Source organism: Musa acuminata, chromosome BXJ2-7 (genome assembly GCF_036884655.1).
Source record: "Musa acuminata AAA Group cultivar baxijiao chromosome BXJ2-7, Cavendish_Baxijiao_AAA, whole genome shotgun sequence".
Classification (NCBI taxonomy): Eukaryota; Viridiplantae; Streptophyta; class Magnoliopsida; order Zingiberales; family Musaceae; genus Musa; species Musa acuminata.
Window position 1 is genome coordinate 6285208 of NC_088344.1, and position 16138 is coordinate 6301345.

At 42.1% G+C, this 16138-nt stretch overlaps 2 protein-coding genes across 2 annotated transcripts; one reads left to right on the forward strand and one right to left on the reverse strand.

The window, feature by feature from the left end:
- The first annotated feature begins 4805 nt into the window (after positions 1-4805).
- LOC135616086 (uncharacterized) lies at positions 4806-8482 on the forward strand. Its single transcript, XM_065115263.1, has 10 exons — positions 4806-5194; positions 5299-5365; positions 5494-5577; positions 5691-5807; positions 6066-6967; positions 7056-7155; positions 7240-7299; positions 7378-7464; positions 7761-7889; positions 8061-8482. The coding sequence occupies exons 1-10, from the start codon at positions 5106-5108 to the stop codon at positions 8364-8366; spliced, it is 1941 nt and encodes a 646-aa protein (XP_064971335.1). The 5' UTR covers positions 4806-5105; the 3' UTR covers positions 8367-8482.
- Positions 8483-8752: 270 nt separating this feature from the next.
- Positions 8753-10606, reverse strand: LOC135616139 (protein JINGUBANG-like). The gene has a single exon (XM_065115322.1). The coding sequence runs from the start codon at positions 10352-10354 to the stop codon at positions 9074-9076; it is 1281 nt and encodes a 426-aa protein (XP_064971394.1). The 5' UTR covers positions 10355-10606; the 3' UTR covers positions 8753-9073.
- Positions 10607-16138: the final 5532 nt, after the last annotated feature.

Consider the following 16138-nt stretch of genomic DNA (forward strand, 5'->3'; position numbering starts at 1 on the left):
GTGTTCATGTAGATTAAATAATGGTAATTTGTTCTCTCTCATCTTTGCTTGGACTCACTGTTTCCATTTCTTTTCTATTACCAGCTTAGATCATTAGCTGTGACTTGTACTAAATCTAAGTAGATTTCTTGTCTGAAGATACAATCCACATTAATGTTATCTAAGATCTAACCAAGTTACTGTACTAAAAATAAAAAATACCTGCTCCTCTAGATCATAGCTGTTTAATTAGTAGTGTGACAATGGATGTAGAAGTAAGTATATTATAATGCCTTCTTCAATAGCTCATTTAGATGATTTCAGACACAAAACAAGCTGCTTCTCTTGATTGCATAATTAGACTGTTAAGACTCATTTTGTAGTACTCTGGCTATATGGGGGGTGGACTGCCATGACTGGAAAAGAGAAAGCAAAAGCACAAAAGAGAGGCAAACTGTTGTCAAATGATACCAAAAAGTGTCCTCTCCCCTTCAGCTTTGCTATTGCATTGTTTTGGAGCTTAGCTATCATGTTGTGGACCATATCTCTGTGACAATGGATCTGTGAAATGATTCTTCCAAAGAAAATTGAAGAGGGAAAAGATAAAGGGAGTTTGGTTCATATAGATCAAAGACCAAGTTCTTTATGAGTCAGTCATGATCCGAGAGGAAGCACGAGGACAGAAGCTTGTCCCTGGTTGGAATATTATGAGCCCACATTTTTGTATGCAGAAACAACAGCTTGGTTGATGAAGCGAATTCTCTGTTGCATGATTCATTGTTTCTATTGAATGGAAAGAAGATGAAATCCTATATGAGTCGGAGACAAAGAACTCATATGTGTTCACTGCGCTCCACCTACCTCTTCAGGTTCATCCTTCTCCGTCAGATGGACTGCTACTGTGGGATAGTCTTGTCAGCTTGCAGGCAGCATTCAAGTTTTGGAGCTTTTCCTCTGCTGCTGGTTTATCCCTTGCAAAGATGGAGGATGAGGTTTGGCTGGAAGCATGTGAAGAGCTCAAACCTCTCCTTTTAGACAAGTCTTTCATCAAACTGAAGAAAAGAAAGATTTTAGCCCAAGATGAATTATTGGAAAAATAGAAACAGAGAAGACAAAACATATGAATTATTGTAGTGACTACTTACTATAAGCTATCCAATACATATATCATCACCAAGATGGTGGACCAACCTATTTATTACCCACACCATACCTTGCCATGTTCCAAGACTTGAAAACTATGGTCTCTAGAGATCAAGACATATCAACAGTCTCTACACATGAAAAAGTGAACTTAAAGGTGTTGTGTCCATAGTCCTTTTTTTAGCTCCTTTTTTTTGCCAAGTAATTAACTTTAGGTTAATCACTCAAAACATTTCTTACTAGTTCACAAATTTGGCCTAATTTATGTCCAACCCAGACAGCTTGTATACTTGTTGTTTGGTGGGTAAAGAGTGTCCCAGTCATATGGGCTCGACACAAGTGACAGAGTATTCCATTCCACCTCAACTTCATCTTGTTTGCAAGATAAACCTTGAGCTCACCAATCAACTTCATCTTCTCTTGTGCAGTTTCTGCAAAGATACAGAAAGCTCAGTTCTTACAGATAAGGCTGCCTGTGTTGACTTGAGACAGGCTTGTCTTCTTGATTGAGCTTGGAATGCATGTGGCTTTGGCTTCAGTGAAGCTTGTGAGACATGGCACATTTCCATTTTGGCTCGATCCATGTGGAGCTATTGTAATGTCCACAGATTGCCAGCTTTGTTTTGATGTTTCATGTACCACAACCTAAGCTGTGTTGTGTAGCCATCTTTTATCAATGAATAGATATGGCTATGTAAATTGAAAGCTTTTTACTACAGTGTTTGGTTGATGAGCCACCTTATTGTGCTTTGGTTGTGGTATTACTTCTCCTTGGATAAGATGTGGTTAAGGCTTTTATCATCAATTTTTCTAGAGATTCACTCAAGGGAAAACTATTTTCTCTCTCTCTCTCTCTCTCTCTCTCTCTCTATCTATCTATCTATGTGGCATGGAAAAGGTTCTCACTTGAAAAGAATTCTTTTCCAATGTTTGTTTGTAGGGAAACAAAAAATCTTAGAGTATATTTTGTACTTTTACCATAAGTTAGCTTTTTTGTTCTCACAAAAAAAAAGAAAAAAAACTCATAATTGTTGTTTCTCAATGTATCTTCCTCTTTTTCCTATTTTTCTACATTTCGAGCACAAGAAAAGGAAAAGAACAGAAAATATTTTACCTTTTCTCTACACTCTAAATAACTTTTGTTTATGCATTATGTAAAACAATTCAGTGGAAATTTTATTATTATTTTCCCTTCATTTTTCCTTGCAATCTAATATCCATCCTGGATTAGGTATGTGTCTTTGTCTATAGTCATATGAAAGATCAACACCTACTCTGGGAAAATTTTATTACAAATATCATATGTATTATTTTCTTTTCCATAATTACATTTATAATAAGGAATTTATCTATAAAAAATTATTCGAGATAGAGAGAACAAGTGATTTTTTTCTTCTATCCTCGTTAAATTTTATGTTTGACTCTCGTTTGTTCTTACATGAATCAATCCGATCGATCCAATTCGCCGTCATGTTTTTTTCTTCTTTTTTTATTTGTGAAATATATATTTTTGGCAACATTTCAAGTCTCCTCGTACCATTGAAATGTTGGTAGGAGATGCCGGTAAGAAGTGTAAAGTTTGACCACCTTTGACAGAAACCCGAAGACACGCTTAAAGCCATAAAGCATCAGCAGAAAAGAAAAAGGGGTGAGCAAAAAAGATCACAAGGTAACCATTTCTCAGCTTCAGGCTCAGCAGATTTAGATGGCACAGCAGCCAATGCTAGCCATGTTCTTATTCCTTTCTTTGATGGCTGATTTCCAAGTTAATATATACTCTTCACATCATCTTTAAAATTTGAGAGAATTCTGCATAATACAATTTGTTTTCTGAACTGTAAGTCTAATTCTGCTGCATTGTATTTTCATAGTCAGTTCGAGCAAGAAAGAATGCACTGCAACTTCATTTAGCTTCTCATCAGGCCGACTGAAGAAGGTAGAAAGCAGTGCTCTAACTGAAAGCAATTCTGCATTTGACATATTGTCAGTGGTGTCTTTTGTGCTTTACGAAATCTAAACACTGGGAATTGGGCATGCATGCCTTTGCTTTATGATTTAGCTCCTGTTTTTGGCGTAAAGGCGATGGAAACATGGCTTTTGCCGGATGTCTTCTTCTTTCCCTGCGCAATTCTAAAGGCTTGTGCTTCCTTTAGCTAGACTCGAATCCAGAACGAGTCCCTTGGAGAGAGAAACAAAGGCTTTTGTCACGCACTTGGGAGAGGCCATGCACCCTGATTCCCGCTGCGTGTGTGTGTGTGTGTGTGTGTTGTGCAGGTGGTGTTTATTCCAGTATTTTATTTTATGCTGTTTTCTCTCTCTTTCCTTTTGATCTTTAGTTAAAGTCTGGCTTAAGTCGCGCGTGTTGATTCGCCTTTTAAAAGCAGAAGGTTCTTTTAAGTTTCAGAATTATTATCTCTTTCATTTCTGTCGAATAAGGAAATTTCTTTGCATTTTTCATCAACATATTATCTGGAGATTAAATACTTAATATCATAGTAATCTCCTTTGTCAGGAGAGTAGTATTATGGATCAGGAGATAATATCATAGTTTCTGAGCTGTGTCAGCTCACTCCAAACTATTTGTGTTGATTTTTCAGAAAGAGAAAAGAAATATAAAAGATTGAACTCTTTCTTTTGTGCTTTGGAGAAAGAGGATTTGAGATTCTGTTGTCTTTTGACCTGCCAGGAGAAAGCCAAGCAGAGGTTGGAGATCATTGTCTAAGTAAAACTGGCAGCATCACTTTGGATCTGACTCTTAAAGAACTCAACTACAGAGAGTTGCATGAGGGAAAACCAATGCTGTTCTACTCTTTCCATGTGTCTTGAACATGAAAGATAAGAAACTATCAGAAGCAGGTGTAGAGCTTGAATCCATGAAAACAAGTCTTGAATACAGTTTCCTGGCCTTAAATTTATCTTAGAGTGGAAATTTTAGGCCATTATTCATCTAAATTACAGCATTGTTTGCTAAATAATTGCTATGCCAAAGCACTAATTATGCAGAGATGAATCTAATCATACCAACAGATGCAATCTGAATAAAGCCTAAATCTTTGCATTACACTGGGAGGAAGAAGTTACATACATTTATGATACTTTACATTGTCCATCTTTTGAAACATTAACCTGCAATGTGAGTTTGGTTTGGTCCCATGATTGCAATGTCTCTTCATGTTTTTGGCTTACCCAGAATACTGCATATGTACATGCAAAGATTCAAAGATACAAAGATACAAACTCAAGTGGTGGCATGCAGGAGGCTCCTTTGTTGCTTCTCTGCTCACTCTCAACACTACTTGCATAAAGGATAAGCTTTATGATGAGGTCAATAAAAGGAAAAGAGGTTGTGGTTTGCTTACCCCTTTCCCCACATCTTCTCTTCCATGTGTACTGCAAAAGGCCATTGCATGTAAGAACAACCGATTCCTCGACAAGCGTTAAAAAGCTTGGAGCTGAGGACAAAACAGGCATCTTCATCTTCTCCAGGGTTAAACCAGCTAGTGTTTGTCATTGTTTATGGTGGTAACTATGTGGGCATGGACTTCAGGGGCCACCATTTCATCATTCCTCTCGCATCTTGGAAACGAAGTGAAAAGGTTTAGCCATCTTTTGGTCGTGTGTGGTCTGTAAACGCCCTCAAGCAACTGGAATTCTACAGACTCGTTGGTTGGGAGGTCTTGCTGCTGCTGCTTTGCAAAATGGGAAAGAATGAGGCTGTGGATGAGACGAGATATGATATCTCAGCTCTGAAACCCCATCTGACTGTCCACTGTTCCAACCAGCACGGGATCTTTCTCTTCCCCACAGGTCATTGGATGGTGATCCGAGTTAATCTTCCCGTGAACAGTGTTGCTTATGCCCACATTTTGTTTCTCTGTCACACAGTGGGTCCTGCCAGTTGAGTGCTGTCTTCCCTTTACATCCGCACCGAAAAGGTTTGGGTGACACTCTCAGTGGCTGCTAATTGACGCCTACATCTGCAAATGGAATTTGAGGAAAGGCGTGTGATCCGAGTTCAGGGTGTGAAATGCCACACTCACAGGTCTTCTTCGACGCACAAGCGATCCAAGAGGTAGCTGATCTCTTCTTCTACACTATCACTCAGCTGTCGAGCTGCTGGTTCTTGATGTTTGATGCAAAGTGTTTTACATTTGTACCTCTGGTTTATCATGGCAGTGATTCCGACAACACAGGCAGGGAAGATAAATTCGGTTCATCACCTAAACAACTTTGTTCTAAGCTGGTAAATCTCATTTTGATCATTTCAGAGTCTTGCAATTTGCTGAACTTTTGTGTTCTTGACATGGTTGTGTAGTTCTGTAGTCGTTCTTTTCTCAGATCCATTTATGCTAGATTTGTTATGGTTGCAAGGATATGGGAAAGACTAAGGACTACATTGGAATCAAGAAGAGATCATTACCGGACGCTGAGGTCCAACACTCATTGAAGCAAGAGGTATGTGAAGTGGCAGTGGTTTGATAGCCTCCTCCATTGACACTCGGCAGCTGAATCATGTTCTCCTTAGCTTTCTTCTTTTGGTATATTCTTACTGTGTTGGCGTTCAGCAGATTCTGCAGCTTGAGAAGCGGCTGTTGGGTCAATTCAAAACGCGATGTGCACTAGAAAAAGCATTGGGATGTAGCTCATCTGCAGTTCTCTGTTCCAATGATACTTGGATGCCAAAGGTGGCTCTCTTCTCCTCTCACTGTTATCTTGAACTGTTGTTTCTTGATGGATGTGGCGTTTGGTTTCAGACTCCCATTTTGATTTTGATCAATGATTCAGAGAGAGATCACTGGAGTAGCATCTACTCTTACAGTGTTGCGCAGTGATTTCTGATTGCACTTCATTGTCAGTTCATTCTTTGTATTTTGTGCATTCTGGCAGATGCATATCTCTCATTCTGTGATGTTCAATTTGCTGAAACTGTAATGTGATAGCAGACTACCAAAGAGCTGATAAGGGAGATTGCATTGTTGGAGTTGGAGGTCATGTACCTGGAGCAGTATCTACTGTCACTCTATCGAAAAGCTTTCAGCCACCAAATTGCTCCGTTATCTGCTGATACTGCACACAAAGAGACGATGCCACAGAGTTCCCAGTTGGAGATGTTTCAAGATGATGACGATTCAACACAGGAAGCCTCATCTGAGAAAGAAGGGCCAGGAGCTCAGTCTCATCAGATACGTGAAGCCTATGAATCCATCTGCAAGGAGAAGAATGCTGGTGCAGACGTTCGACTCGGTCATTCCTCGGTCTCGCAACGAGCAACTCGTTCCGCGAGAATATCACCTACGGAAGAGAGCATTGCGAGAGCTCTTCGCTCCAGCCATTCTCAACCCCTGGCATTTCCCAAGGCAAGAACACATCTACGTTGCAAGCTCTGTTCATCACTGGATCAAGGAGTTCTTTTTCCTTCAGCTTATGAATCGAATTGTGTTGTTGGGCAGGAAGAGAAGAATCATGCTTCGAGTGTGATCAGCCTAGCGGACTATCTCGGTGCTAATATAGCTGATCATGTTCCGGAAACCCCCAATAAGCTCTCAGAAGACATGGTGAGATGCATGTGTGCCATATATTGCAGACTTGCAGAGCCTCCTTTGGTTTGCCATGGCCCTCCATCGTCTCCTGTTTCATCCCTCTCATCAATCACTGAGCTTTCTGTTCTTGACACTCCCATCCATAGAAGAGAACCTCTTCTTGACTACTCTCGCTTGATTCATCCTTTCCAAGTCGAAGGACTAAGAGAATTCAGCGGACCGTATGCTTCCATGGTTGAGGTTCCTTCGATCAGCAGGGACCCTCAGAGGCTGAAAGATGTGGAAGACATGCTACAAAACTACAAGTAGGTGATGTTGCCAGTTGATAATTGTTTCGAGCAACAGCATGTTCCTTTAGATTAGTTCTGATCACTACGATTCTGAAATTTGCAGGTCAATTCTTCAGCGACTGCGAAAGGTCAATCCAAGGAAGATGAAGCACGAGGAGAAGCTTGCGTTTTGGATAAACATACATAATGCCTTGATGATGCATGTAAACACAATACTTTGGCACATCTTTGTTAAGCTTATGATTGATCTGAGTCACCTGAAAGTGATGTCTACGCTGTTTGCACAGGCATATGTAGAATATGGGATTCCACAGAACAATGTGAAGAAGGCATCACTGCTCATCAAGGTAAACATAGTGACATTGATCATGTCAAAACTAGTTCAATTCTCTGAGAATAAGCTGCATTTTATTTCTTTGATGTAGGCAAGCTGTAACATCGGTGGTGGCTCAGTAAATGCAGCCATCATACAGGGTTCTATTCTTTCTTGCCGCACACATTGCCCTGCTCAGGTAGTTCTTCTGAGTTTCATATTAGATGAACTTTATTTCTGCAATGTTGTTCAAATGCCGACAGAAATGGAATGTTTTATGACATATAATCTTGATTTTACGTTGAAAAATCATTCAAAAGAAGTGTAGACTTTGTTCAGAAAACTTTATTTTGCTGAGTACCTATTCAAAAATTGTGGACTTTATTCAGAGTAAATCCACAGTCACTCTGAGGAAGTTCTTAAAAGTGACTTCAGCATTGCAATAGGAGTATGAAGAGTTCTCCTGATCAAAACTTTGGATACATGTACATGCAGTGGCTTCAATCGTTGCTGTTCCCAAGGTTAAGAAACAAGGCTGGAGATCGCTGGCAAGGATACACCATTGAGCAACAAGAACCTCTTCTTCATTTTGCACTTTGCTCAGGAAACCATTCTGATCCTGCGGTAAACTTCATCATGATCCATCAGAGCTTGTTTACTGTAATTTAAGCCACTATTTTCCGCTTCTCTTTTGTGAACGTTTAAGCTTTCACCTCCATGATCATGAGTTCTAAGAAATCCAAATAAAAGATGAAAACATCTGCATTAATCTTCCTAACAGATGCTGTTCTTTAGGTCCGAGTGTACACCCCCAAGAGACTGTATCAGCAGCTGGAAGCTGCAAAAGAGGAGTTCATTCGTGCCACCGTGAGGATTCGGAAGGAACACAAGATCGTCATGCCCAAGGTTGTGGACTTGTACGCCAAGGACATGAAGCTAAGCTCACAGGCACTGCTTGACATGGTTCACCATCATCTTTGTGAGACACTCAGGAAATCCATGCAAGGGTTCCCACAAGCCAGGTCAGGAAAGATCATTGAGTGGGAGCCTCATAACTTTAGTTTCAGATTTCTTCTGTCAAGAGAACTTGCATTTGCTTAATTAGGACGTGAAGAGAGGTGATTTGGTTCATTTTTGTTTTCCCTTCTTTGTTCAAGGCCATTATTTACTGTGTATAGAGGCAAGACGTCGTGTTGTATATCCTCTACAGAATTCAATTCAACCTGGTGGAAATTTGGTTATGTAATATGAAGCCATCTTGCTAGCTTCAGTCTGCATGCATTCCTTTTTTTCTTTCTTTCTTTTTTCTTTATGAGTCATAAAATCATTATTATTTTTCTTAAAATACCTATCTACCCTTTCAGCTGTTTATGTATGATTTATAAAATGACTACCGCGAAAACATATATAATTACGAATATATATATATATATATATATATATATATATGATTTTGACATTATAGAATTTTATAATTAAGACACGCCCAGAAATGGTGACCCACAACTTTCCCGTCCTATCTGACCTCGCGGGCCTCTCACGGTGACTTCAGCTTTTACGCGGGGCCCACAGAGATAGCTAGATAGGAGGAGAACGTTCATGGGAGAGACCGTGGGGAACCGAAACATTACCTTAATAGAGAGTGGTATCGTCACCTTGCTTGATATGCCACACGTGCTTAGCGAAGGCACGCCCGAGGACCGGAGAGATCAGTTTGTCATGGCGCCCGCACCGCCGCACACGTGCAAAGACGACGCCGACCGCGCGTGCCGTGGCGTGCTCCGTGCCGCCTCCGGCAGCCGCTCCCACTAACCCACCCGCCATATCTTCACCGAATTGTCCAAGCTCCCGCTGTACACCACGTACCGTCGCCTATCACCCCGGTCCTCCTCCGCATCCGCCTCCACAGCCACGCACTTGATGGGCGCCGCGTGGCCGACGAGGGTGGCTACGACCACGTGAGCACCGCCTCCCTCCTCCCTCCGCCACACTCGGATGGTCCTGTCCGCCGATCCGCTAGCCAGAATGGTCCCAGCGGCGGCGAGACACAACACTGCCATCCCGTGGCCGCGCAGGGCCCCGCCGCAACCGAGTGGCCCTCCGCCCCCCTCCCGCTGCCAGTAGAGCACCACCCCGTCCGACGACCCGCAGTACACGGTCCCCACCGCTGCCACCACCGCCAAGGCGGTCACTGCACCCTCCTGTTGGAGCAGCGTCTGAGCAGAGACGTGCCTGGTGGCGCCACCGATGCCGTCTTTTACCCCCGCGGCTACCTCCCGCCGCCATGCCTTCACCGTCCCATCCGCCGACCCTGTGAACACCAAGCCGTCGAACCCGGTGGCCACTGCGTTGACGGCGTCATCGTGCGCGTTGAAGGATTCGAGGCATTTGCAGTCCGATATCCGCCACACCTTGACGGTCTTGTCCCAGGAGCCGGAGTAGAGCACCCCGGCGTCCTCGTCGAGGCTGAGGCACGAGATGGTGTCTAAATGGCGGAGCCAAAGGGAGCTGTGGTGCCGCCTCTGTTCCACGTATCTGGACGGGTTCATGGAGCTCCTAAGAAAGTCCCCAAGAGTAGGGAGAGTCATGACTCGCTTATGGACCGAGGGATCCTTCGAGGAGCTCCTCCAGACCCGGATCTTGCCGTCTTGGTGGCTAGTGAAGATTCTGTCCCCAGCGACGACTATGGCCTTGACGAAGCCGCTGCTGGACCTGAAGCTAGATAATTCTTGCCGGCCTTTCCAAACCCGGATGTTCCGGCTCTCCGATCCGGTATAGAGGAGGCCCCCGGCGGCGGCGAGGGAGTAGACGTGGCCCTCCCGGCGGACGAGGGAGCCCACAAGACCAGTGACGTGGGGATCGGCGCGAAGCTGCTTCGTCCATGGGGACCCGACTAACGGGGAGGCGGCCGCAGGGTTCCACAGAGAGATATTGTAAGACGATGTCCAGGGTCTCGTTACGTAGCAGGCGGCGTCACTTCCGACCCAGCGGAGCTCTTCCTCCGACGGGACAATGGCGTCGGAGTGTAGGAGGTGGAGGAGTTTGGTGGAGAACGACGGGATACAAGTAGCTTCCTTTCGAGCCCCCATGGATTGGATGATGCAGATTTAGAGCAACTTGTTTGACGCAAACAGAACCGAAAGGTGGCAAAGCGAAGATGCTGAAGCAGCAGCAGCAGCCGCAGCAGCAGAGACGAAAGAGGTCTCCGAGACCAAAGTATCAAGGCACGTGTACGGAAAGTAAATTGAGGGCCGGAAGGCGTGGGAAGTGAACACGTAAGAGAAGAGGATGTTGACTTGTGGACATGGGTCGACTGTTGCGGCACAAGAGCCATCCCCATTAGCCGGTTCTACAACAGTTTCTTATACCTATCTTGCTTGACTTAGTTCGTGATCAACAATATATATATATATATATATATATATATATATATATATATATATATATATATATATATATATATATATACTTCTCAAATAAAATATTATACGTATTAGGGAAAATTGTCATCAATATCGTAGTCAACCCAATATGATGTAAATCTGAAAATATAGGTGTCCGAAGTGGCTTCGATGCGGCTCGGAAGTGACTCCAACGTGAAAGTGATAAGCTTCCGAGGTATCGCTTACAGTAAGATTAATATCGGAAGAACGATAAGAGGTATATTAACAATTAATCATCATTCAACACATAAGCACCATATGAAAGTTAATGTGGAAGAAAAAAGATTCATGTTGTCATCGCCTATTTGCTTGCATGGATAATAGTCTAAGTTATATTGTTCAGACCTATCTCCCTCAATCGCCCACGAGAACAAAACGCTAAGAGGTGGATGTTGGAGTAGTTATAAATTATCTCCTCCAATGTTATGTATAAAAGGTGATCTTCGATGCTACGCTAGGAGGCTAATTTTTAGGAAAAAATTATATTCATTAAAGACCTTAGTGATTAACTTGAGTATCAGAATGATTTGATCGAAAAACTTCTTTCGATATTGGTCTTAGTGCAAGCGACATATCGGAAGCTCGACACTTTCATCTCGGAGCCATTTCGGACATTCGTACGCCTTTGAATTTGGACCAATTGATTGAGATGCTCACTATAATTTTTCTTAACAATACGTATCCTAAACCATATTATACGTATAAGGCAGTAGTGGCCAATACCTCGTGTAACTTTTCTTGCAATCATGGATAAAGTTCGAGCAAGGAACAATGAATCACGCCTCTCTCTCTCTCTCTTTCTCTCTCAAGCTTCGACATACCATTTCAGCAACATGCATGGGTTTTCTTTCAATCAAGTCGACGAGTTCCCTTTCTTGACCACCGTCCCCTTGAATCATTTACGACAGCATTGAAAAAGGAAGCATTGTAGCAACAGTGAGAAACAACAAAAGCCACATTTGATGTTGCAGTAGTACATTGACTAAAGCGTAGATTTGTATTACATTTGCTATCTTCTCTTAACGACAGGGACGCCAACATATACAGCTGTGCCTGAAAGTATGGCCACTCTCTTTCCTTTAAGCAATCAGCTGCTTTCAAGGTGACATAACCTGCTGAAATGATCGAGGAGCTGCGTGTCCTCTTTGAAGCAAGTCCTTATTTGCAGGCCACATCAAAAACTCATTCAGATATCAAGCACATCATGCGACAGTCCAGATTGGCTGTAAAGTGCGCCTCGTCTTCTCCAATCTGTATGATGCTAAACTAAAATAAAAGTCCAAAAGTCAATGAAGGCCATTTCTGATGTTTGTAATGATTGGGTGATATTTTTATGAGCTTTTGAAGAAGGATATCATCACCTTTCTTGTCGTGCAAATCTACAAGGTTAATTTGAGTATGCAAGGCTTTGATGCTTATCATAGCATCAGTCTCCATGAAAATAGAATTGGATTTGTCATTTGGACCGCTATGGATGCCTCGTACAATCGCGTCAACAAGAACAAAGGGATCGGCATTTGCAGGAGGAAGACGCCACTGCTTTTATCTTCTCTTTCCCAAAAGAAATGCAATATGCAGGGAAGTTTCTCAGCTCAGCTGAGGCTAAAAGTCAACTGGTAATGCTGAGTTCCATTATCCGCATGATGGAACCTTTAAGGACATCACTCTAGCTTGCTCTTATCCTGACTTGCTCCCTACTTAGTAGTGGGTAAAAGTCAGCTTGAGATGCGACTTATTGTGGCCCTGATTGTGACTGGGGGATTTAACAGGACATCTCAATCGCGAGAAATGAGAGAGATGTAATTACTGCTCCTATCATCCACACCAAAGACCCCTTCTTTCTTTCCTTATCCAACCTCAGGAACAACCAAGTGGCAATGGATTCAAATCACTCTCTTGTTGTCCCAATTACTATTTTGTCAATGCCTTCCCCTCTCAGATGTTTTGTCTGACAGGGAGAGATACACTATGTATTCTCAAACGATCAATAGCTGAAAATATATATTTAGTATGATGCAGATGAATTAAAATAGCTCAAAATATGTTTTAGTAGTACAGCATAGGATTTCTGTGTTGATGAACAATCATCTAAAGGCCAAAGCAATCTACTAAAATGGACAAGGCAGCCTCTGTCCCAATGCCTTGTGGTGGTTGGTGTGATTTGGCTTGGCTTACAACAAGGGAAGGCTCTTCCCTTTTCTTTGCGTTGCTCCCTTCGTCGCTTGGGCTTGAGCTATCGGCGTACAAGATTGTGCTGCACCTTCTGCAAAGCCTTTCTAGCTCTGCAGAGCAGATGTCTACCACGCTTCGCATCTGTAATTGACTGATACAGAACCAAGAAGAAGAAGAAAAAGAGAACGCTGTTTGAAGTGGTATGTGAAGGAAGTTAATGGCTGTAATGGAGATGTGGAGAAGCAAGACAATGCCTGTGGTCTTATAGCAAGTTCTCACCTTCAAAACAGGGGGTCATAGTTGTGCCAGCCCACAGGCTTTCTTCGGTGCTCTGCGGCGAGGTGAAGCAGCCCCTTGAATCAGGAGGTCGCTTCCAGTTTTCCCCACAGGAAAATTCGCCTGCGCCCTTTTCCTTATCTGCTATTTGTTGCCAGTCCCATCAAGAGGAACCTTTGTGGCCCAGTTTACACGAGCAACATGAAGACAGTCAAAAAGTTGGCTTGTACAAGAAACTTTTGGGCCGTGTCAGGGATTTCCATGGATTTCATGTTTTCAGACTCAAATCGATGTCCGATCATTATAATAAATTTTATAGAATACTCTTGACAATCTTCGGTAGAGCTTTAGATGTAGCAACTATCCATAAAGCATGATGTGAGCAGCAATTGGGATCTCAGTCCCCAAAAACAGAGAATTCTCTTCAGAGCTTTGAGGAGAATAAAAAAGTACTGCTCGCTTAGTAAGATCGTGAGCAGTAGTATTTAATAACGATGATCACATTCTCAAAGTACAAAACTTTGATCCTCAAAACATCAGAACAGATATTTCTTTGGTGCTAGCGAATAGCCTTCGATCTATTAGAAATGAGGATTGCTTGAAGGTAATCAGACTTGATGATAATATTAGACTGATTCAACTAGGAGGCATTCCATAATCTGTCAAGAATGGCTCAGATTTTAGCCTGAAGAGGGCATGTTCTTGGTGGATGTTGGATCCCTCAAACACAGTGTCCCTGCTGATCAAGAATGAGCAACCACAGAATATAGCAAAAGAGTCATCTGGGTGTGTACTACTCTGTTCATCTGCAGAAGAGGCAAGAAAGGAGGTGTCCTCAGGCACCATGCTTTCCCCACTTTTCCTGCTGTTTCAGCCAACCACCACTCGACCAATGAAGCATACTGGAAGACCAGAAGCTCAGATTGGATTGAAGTCTCAACAGGATTTAGCAAAATTGTAAGAGAAATAGGATGTGTTCTGCAGAGTCTATTCCTCCTTGACAGATGCAACACTGATCTACGTAACAGTGTATTATGTTTATAAGCCAAAGGGAAGTCGACAGTGTATATATATATATATATACATGTATATATATATATACATGTATATATATATATATACATTGAGTCTGAGATTGAACCGGACAAATAATTCGAGTCGAGACTGAACCGAACCATCTCCTCTCACTAGTCACAAAGCACTTTCTTCATCCTCGAACCTTCCCTCGCCAAAACCATCTCCTCTCACTAGTCACAAAGCACTTTTCTTCATCCTCGAACCTTCCCTCGCCAAAACCATCTCCTCTCACTAGTCACAAAGCACTTCCTTCATCCTCGATCTCCGGGTCGCTTCTCGCCGCCGCGCGATCCTCACCTCCGCGACGGCCATCGATTCCTTCTTTCCTCTTCCCTCCTTCCCCTTCTGTCCCTCGCCGCCGACTCTCCTCTGCTCCCTCCCGGTACTTTCTTACCCCTGTAACTTTCATCTCCGCTGATCCCTTACGCTCTCTCAATTTGTGTCCACGCAGGTCTTTGGGGGAACTAGGATGCGTGCAGCTTCTTCTTCCGCTGCGGGTGGTGGTGATTTCTCCCTGCCTCACCTCCCATCTGTCGGCCAGCGTGGGAGCCTGCTGTGAGCTTTCTCAGGGTAAATCTCGTCGCCGGATCGCTAGCTAGTCTTCTTCAATTTGCCTTTTGATCGATTTCTCACACTGCTAATAATGCGAAATTACTGGGAAATGATTTTATAGATGTTTGCATATCCTTTTTTCTGTAGTTCTTCTCTCTACTAGATCTGTTTCTTCTCAAAGATGAGTTTCTTGGTTGATTCAAGACAATTGGGTTTGGGATATGATAGGGAGGAACGGAAAAGATGGGTGATGCAAGAGGCTGAGTATTGGTTCGAGGCAGAAGGATGGTGCTATTGTTTCAAGTAATTGTAGGTTTCCTCGCTTCTTAATTATTTTTAATTATTTTCTAACTAATTGGTATCCAGACATAGGTGCAAAATAAAGAAAAAAATGGAAAAAAAAGAAGTTTTTGATCACAAAAGTATCACATTTGTTTTTACTCCACTATTAGATTATTCTAATTTAGTAGGATAAATAAATTCTACATGCTAGTAAGAGTCTTTTTTTCTTGCTGGCAGCTAATGTTGTTTGAACCTAAACTTAGTGCATTGGAAGCAATTGCAGTTGGTCAATGTGATGGTACTATAGATCCTAGTTAGCTAACATTGTTTTGCAGATGAAACCTTTGACTTATATATATATTTTCCTTATTTGGGTTTGCAACAGAATTGATAGAAAAAAATCCAACTGCAGTCTAGTTAACATGCATGATATTAGAGGCTTTTAATGCATTGGTAGCAACATAATATTTTGTTTGTATTCTTTTATTCCCCATCCATGAATCTATTTGAATCCTCTACTTATGACAGCTTTCTAAAGCATGAAATTTAAAACTAATGTTAGAAAGATCTAGGTTCATCAATGAATGTCATTATTATATTATAGTTGTTCTGAGCTTTTAGTGCTTAGATTCAAGATCTTTCGTGACAGCTTATACTAACAAATATGCAGTTTTGGTTTCTTATGGTATGTCAGGGCTGAAAATTCTCTTGATTATTGATTCACCCATCTGACAAGTTAAAATCTATCTAGATTTGTTTATATTCTTAAAACTCAATGCTTTGTGTCATTATATCCATAAAATGTCCCTCGTATTTCAAGGTCTTGTGGGGTACGTTTAACTAAATTTGGAAGATCATATGAGAATTATAGAGTTTGGACAAAAATCTACATATGATGCTAGTTGATGTTCTCGTCATGGTTATAAAATAGCATTGGTTCCTTCTGTATGAAGAAATTTTTCTGTATGAAAAGTTCTGTTACTATTTCAAAGCCTGGTCCATCTCAGATCACTGGGGACAGAATTGTATTAGGTGCTTGAGAGTTTTCCTATTGTGTCATCTGAATAAGTG

Bases quoted from the DNA above. Each gene is read 5' to 3' on its own strand.
- LOC135616139 (XM_065115322.1), bottom strand. From the start codon at position 10,354: ATGGGGGCTCGAAAGGAAGCTACTTGTATCCCGTCGTTCTCCACCAAA.
- LOC135616086 (XM_065115263.1), top strand. From the start codon at position 5,106: ATGGAATTTGAGGAAAGGCGTGTGATCCGAGTTCAGGGTGTGAAATGC. The intron at 5,578-5,690 runs GTATGTGAAGTG...GGCGTTCAGCAG, and splicing joins AACACTCATTGAAGCAAGAG to ATTCTGCAGCTTGAGAAGCG. The intron at 7,465-7,760 runs GTAGTTCTTCTG...ATGTACATGCAG, and splicing joins GCACACATTGCCCTGCTCAG to TGGCTTCAATCGTTGCTGTT.